The sequence below is a fragment of the Suricata suricatta genome, chromosome 12 (assembly GCF_006229205.1).
Source record: "Suricata suricatta isolate VVHF042 chromosome 12, meerkat_22Aug2017_6uvM2_HiC, whole genome shotgun sequence".
Lineage (NCBI taxonomy): Eukaryota > Metazoa > Chordata > Mammalia > Carnivora > Herpestidae > Suricata > Suricata suricatta.
In genome coordinates this window covers 2,401,851-2,407,488 of record NC_043711.1, presented here as the reverse complement: position 1 = coordinate 2,407,488, position 5,638 = coordinate 2,401,851, and the positions used below count along the sequence as shown (strand labels likewise).

The 5,638-nt window shown below is 59.6% G+C and overlaps 2 protein-coding genes across 2 annotated transcripts in view; both read right to left on the bottom strand.

The window, feature by feature from the left end:
* The window catches only part of GIPC3 (GIPC PDZ domain containing family member 3), a 4,703-nt gene extending 3,738 nt beyond the window's left edge, over window positions 1-965 (bottom strand). The window contains exons 1-2 of the mRNA XM_029916419.1: window positions 939-965; window positions 46-288 (exon numbers count right to left, since the gene is read on the bottom strand). Of these exons, the coding sequence (XP_029772279.1) occupies window positions 46-288; window positions 939-965 (270 nt within the window). The remainder of the gene's footprint in view (window positions 1-45; window positions 289-938) is intronic.
* Window positions 966-4,027: 3,062 nt separating this feature from the next.
* Window positions 4,028-5,638, bottom strand: part of HMG20B (high mobility group 20B) — a 4,998-nt gene continuing 3,387 nt past the window's right edge. The window contains exons 8-9 of the mRNA XM_029918339.1: window positions 5,157-5,289; window positions 4,028-4,638 (exon numbers count right to left, since the gene is read on the bottom strand). Coding sequence (XP_029774199.1) covers window positions 4,626-4,638; window positions 5,157-5,289 — 146 coding nt within the window. The 3' untranslated portion in view covers window positions 4,028-4,625. The remainder of the gene's footprint in view (window positions 4,639-5,156; window positions 5,290-5,638) is intronic.

Below are 5,638 nucleotides of genomic sequence, written 5' to 3'. Positions count from 1 at the left end.
CGAGGCCGGGGGCGCGGGCGGGCGCGGGGCCTCGGCGCCCCGGGCCTCAGGGGCCGCTGCGCTCTCCATGGCCGGAGGAGCTCGGCCGCCCGGGCCACACAGCCGCCGCCGGATCCGCCGCTTCCTGCAGCCTCCCCTCCCCCGGCCCGGGGCACGACAGCCGAGCCGCTGGGGTAAGGGGATCCGGGAATCCGAGCCGCCCCGGGAAGGCGACACCGCGGGGTGCGGGATGGGGGTGGGGCGGCCCCAGGTGTCCGGGCGCGCCCTCGGGGGTGGGGGTGGGGGGCACTGGGATCACCAATGAGGCCGAAAACAGCTGTCTTGCAACAAGCCTACAAGGTGGGAAGACAAGCCCGACGATAACGTCAGCCGGCCCCTGTCCCTGCTCGGCCACAGCCCCCCAGTGCTCCGGCCTCCCCAGGGCAAAAGCGCGGGACCTGTCCCAACTCCTTCCTGCCCTCCTCTCCTCCCCGTCTCCCCCCTCCTCGCTCTGCACCAGCCAAAAGGGGCCCTAGCCTTTCCTCTAACGCTCCGGGCTTGGTCCTGCCCCGGGGCCTTTGCACATGCTGCTGCCTGGAGAGCCGTCTCCCAGTCATCCACTGGTTCCCTCCTTCACCGCCCTCTGCTGCTGGATCAAACATTGCCTCCTCCAGGGGCGCCTGGGTGGCTCAGTCGGTTGGGCCTCCGACTTCGGCTCAGGTCAGATCTCACATTCGAGGGTTAAAGCCCCGCATCAGGCTCTGTGCTGACAGCTCAGAGCCTGGAGCCTGCTTCTGGTTCTGTGTCTCCTTCTCTCTCTGCCCCTCCCCCTCTCATGCTCTGTCTCTCTCTCTCTCTCTCTATCAAAAATAAATAAAAAATTTAAAAAAAAAACACTGCCTCCTCCATCTACCTCTCAATCGCCTTCCCCAGATCCTTCTCCCTGGTACTGAGCACACCCTGCTATGCCAGCTGGCCATCCCCATGACGCTGAATGTCAGCGACGGGAGGTCGGGGCTCTGATCTCTTTTCTTCCCCCACCGTATCCCGGTGCCCAGCGCCTGGCACCCGGCAGGCCCTCAGGCAGTCTTTGGGGCGGAAATGAATGGACCTCCGGGTTACAGATGAAAAAGGGGGGAAAGAGGGGCGCCTGGGGGGTTGAGCGTCCGACTTTGGCTCAGATCATGATCTCACGCTTCCTGAGTCTGAGCCCCATGGGGGGGCTCTCCGCTGCCAGTGTGGAGCCTGCTTCGGATCGCCTGGCCCCATCTCTCTCTGCCCTCCCTTGCTCGCTGTCTTTCTCTCAAAAATAAACAGAAAGGAAGGAAGGAAGGAAGGAAAGGAAGGAGGCTGACGGGGGGCAGAGGGCGTCCAACAAGAATTTTGTCTCTTATAATATAAACAGCGGTGCAGGGGCCCCTGGTGGGTCAGTCCGTTAAGCATCTGACTCTTGATTTCAGCCCAGCTCATGATCTCATGGTTCGTAAGTTTGACTCCCAGGCTGGGGTCGGCTGCTGGTGGTGCAGAGCCCGCTTGGGATTCTCGCTCTCTCCTTCTCTCTCTGTCCCTTCCCTCCCTCTCAAAATAAACACTAAAACAATATAGGGGTGCAGGCTCGGTCGGCTAAGCGTCTGACTTTGACTCAGGACATGATCTCATGGCTCATGAGTCGCGTCTGTCAGCTGACAGCTCAGGGCCTGGAGCTGCTTCGGATTCAGTCTCCCTGTCTCTGCCCCTCCCCTGCTCCCGTTCTCTGTCTCTCTCAAAAATGAATAAACATTTATAAGGAAAATGAGTAAATAAGGAAGCGGTGGAGGCGGGCCATTTACTGGCACAAATGAGGGGCCTCCTGCCTTGGGGGATTCTTAGAAAGCAAACCCTGATGGAACAGGCACGTTGCGGAGGCTTCGGACAGTGCAAGAAAAGGTCATGTCAAGTTCAAAAGTCTGCAAAACAAGACACACAGTCCTACATGGAGGGACCTTGAAAACACAATGCTCAGGGCGCCTGGGTGGCTCAGGTCATGATCTCATGGTTCACAGGTTCGAGCCTCATGTCAGGCTCTGTGCCAACAGCTCAGAGCCTGGAGCTGCTTCGGATTCTGTGTCTCCTTCTCTCTCTTTCCCTCCCCCGCATACTCTGTCTCTCTTAAAAATAAACATTAAAGGGGCGCCTGGGTGGCTCAGTCGGTTGGGCCTCCGACTTCGGCTCAGGTCAGATCTCACGTTCGTGGGTTTGAGCCCCGCGTCGGGCTCTGTGCTGACCGCTAGCTCAGAGCCTGGAGCTGCTTCTGGTCTGTGTCTCCTTCTCTCTCTGCCCCTCCCCCTCTCATGCTCTGTCTCTCTCTGTATCAAGAATAAATAAAACATTAAAAAAAATTAAAAAAAATAAACATTAAAAAAATGTTAACTAAAACATTTTAGAAAATTAAAAAAAAAAGAAAACACAATGCTTAGTGAGAGAACCAGACACAGAAGGCCACATAGTGTGTGATTCCGTTTATGTGACATGACCCGAACAGACAGATTGAGGGACAGAATGCGGACTCGGTTCTGCCAGGGGCTGGGGGTGGGGGGGAGGGGGGCAGTGACTGCTGAAGGTGAAGGTCTTTTTCTTAATTTGTTTTTAAAGGGACAGAGTGTGATTGGGGGACGGGCAGAGAGACAGGGACACCCAGAATCCAAAGCAGCTCCAGGCTCTGAGCTGTTGGCACAGAGCCCGATGCGGCGCTTGAACCCACAAACCATGAGATCATGACCTGGGCTGAAGTCCAACATTGGACCCACGGAGCCACCCAGGCTCCCAGGGTTTCTTTGGGGTGACGGTAATGTTTTCGAGTTAGAGCGTCTGATGATTGCCCAACTCTAAACGCAGGAGAAACCACAGAATTGCACACTTTAAAACCTTTAAAAACCGAAGAAACCAGCCCCCATCGGAACGGTACTTTTAGGAAGACACATTTACGGGCTAGAAGCAGAGAAAGAGCTGCCTGATCAACTCCAAATTCGGGGCGGGGGCATCTGTGCCGAGGAGGAGGCGGGAGGAGGGACCTGGGGTGGGGAGGTGACAATATCCAGTTGTGACAGTCCCAGGGCCGCCTAACAGGCTGGGGGCTCAGAACGACAGAGATGTACTCTCTCGGTTCTGGGGCCCGAAGCGTGAGGTCAGGCTGTGGGCGAGGACCACGCTCGCCCGCCCCCCACAGACCCCCGCAGAGTCCTCCCTGCACCCCGGCCTCCGGTGGCGGCCGGCACGTCTTCACGCTTTTTGGCAGCTGGTGATTTTCCCCTTTCTGCCTCTGCGGTCACGTGGCTGTCTCCCGAGTCTGTGTCCGCATCTTCGTCTTCTTATAAGGACACCAGTCATATTGGATCAGGGGCCCACCCTGCTCCGGGATGACCTCATCCTGACTAATTATATCTGCAGTGACCCTATTTCCAAATAAGGGCGCGTTCCGAGGACCGGGGTTAGGGTTCCAGCACATCTCGAGGGAACATGATTCGATCCATGATTCGGGTGTTGGTCAAATTGTCCTCCCAAACTTTTAAGGTGTCTTAAGTATTCCGCTAAGTGAAAAGTCTCGGAGAGCCTCCCTCAGTGAGTGAAGCCGGAATCACCGAGGCAACTCCAGCCCCGGGGAGGAGCCCCGCGGCCCCAGGACGGTGTCCAGACGCCGATCCGCGCAGGTCCACGGCCGGATTCACAGCGGCTGAAAGGCGGAAACACCCAGAATGTCCACCAGCGGGTGAATGGATAAAGGCGGGGTCCATCCACACGCTGGGATGCTACTCAGCCGCGACCAGGAACGAGGTGCCCACCCCCGCCGGCCTGTGGACGCTCGGGGAGGGGACCGGACACAAAGGCCACAGAGCACGTGATCCCGTGGGCCAGCAGCGTCCAGACAGGCAAATCCAGACGGTTAAGCGGGTTAGTGGCAGCCAGGCGCCGGGGGAGGGCCGGTCTGGAACACACCGCAGGGGTGCCTGGGGGCCACATTTTCTAGCCCACCTCTCCCCTCTCCCCCAAAGTCACAAACCTGGAACTCAAATTCCACTTTTTTTTTTTTTTTATTTAAAAAGTCCCAATTGAGCAAAGGCGGAGGCTGCCTTCACAAGGGTCCCTCAGGGGGATGAGGGAGGGCTGGTCAGCACCAGCCCCCCCAATGTTGGGGTGAGTGAATCTGGGGGCACAGGCAGGGGGCCTCGCCCCGAGGATCCGCTTGTCCCTGCTGGGTGCCTGTGAGGGGCGCCTGTGGGGAGCCCCAGCGTGTCGGGGGTGGGCTTTTCTCTCTGTGTCCTCAAGATGCAGTTTAGCAGGGACAGCCCTCCCCGCACGGGATGTGCAAGCCACTGTGGTGTCCCCATGTCCCTGTAGTGTGAGGTGCAAGGTGCGCAGGCCTTGCTGGGCCTTGGGGCTGTGGGTTCTAGACCGACCTCATACAGCAGGTGGCGTTTCTGGGCTCGGAGTGCTGCGGAAGTTGAAAGCTAGAGGGAGGCTGTAGAAATTTAATGAGGGGGGCTGGAGCCCCCAAGGTGCAGGATTGGGCATGGCCCCAAAGGGTGGACCCCCAATCCTCCTCCATGGGGTGGAGAAGGGGCCGCGACCGGAGCTTGGTCTTTTCTGGATCCATGGGGCGGCGGACACCCTCATAGGTGTTCACTGTGACAGGAGAGAGGAGGGGGACCCGTCATGGGGACCCCCATCCTGGGGGTCACTCCAGGCCAGCCACCAACCCTCGGCTCTCCTACACAGAGGCCACGGTGGGGGCCCTGGAGTTGATGCCACCTAATCCAGGCATCAGGGCGCTACCCAGAAAAACCCAGCGAGCAGCTGCAGGACGTCCTAAGCCCCCCCCCCCCCGGATCTCACCGGCCCAGAAAGACGGGAATATTCCACCCAATAGTAATAAACTACCCAGTCTCATCAGCGCCCCCGCAGTGGTCGGGCCATTGGCTCCCTGCGTCGAATAAGCCCCACCTGGTAGAAGCCTTGTGGGCGATGGCGGCCGGATCCCACCCGGCCGCCCGCACAGACTCTGGGAACCACGTTGGAGGGTGAAGTCCAGTCCTTTCCATGGGACCCACCCAGGCAAGTCTAGCCCCACGCAGCCCCCCAAGGCCCAGGCCGGGCAGCCCCCCTGGGCTGAGCAGAGCCCGGGGACTAGTCCCAGCACACACCTGGCGACCTGGGCCAGGATCTCCTTGATGCGGACAATTAGCTTCTCGTGCTGGGCGGGGTCGCGCTCGATGGCGCCGTGCAGCCGAGCCATGTAGAAGTCCAGGGTGCCGAGGGTGGGCGTCTCGCCCGTGCCTGGAGAGAAGGGACTGGTCACGGCAGCCCAACGCGGCAGGCCACGAAGGCGGGGATCCCCAGAAGCAGAGGTCAGAGAGCGGGGGTCTGCAAGGGCAGGGTCCAGGGAAGGGGGCCAAAGACGCGGTGCCTCAGGGGGTGATCAAGATGTCTAAGACCAGAAGTCCAGGTCGGCAGCAGGAATGTAAAGTATTGGGGACGAGGTCGTGGTGGGGAATCCGTGGACAAACTGGCGAAGAGGTAGCCGGTGTCACCTCAGGCCAGAGCGTGGAAAGCCAGGGAGGGGCTGGGTTGGGGGCAGGGCTGGCGGTCGGGGGCTAGGCTCGGGAATGGGAGGGGAGGGGTCATT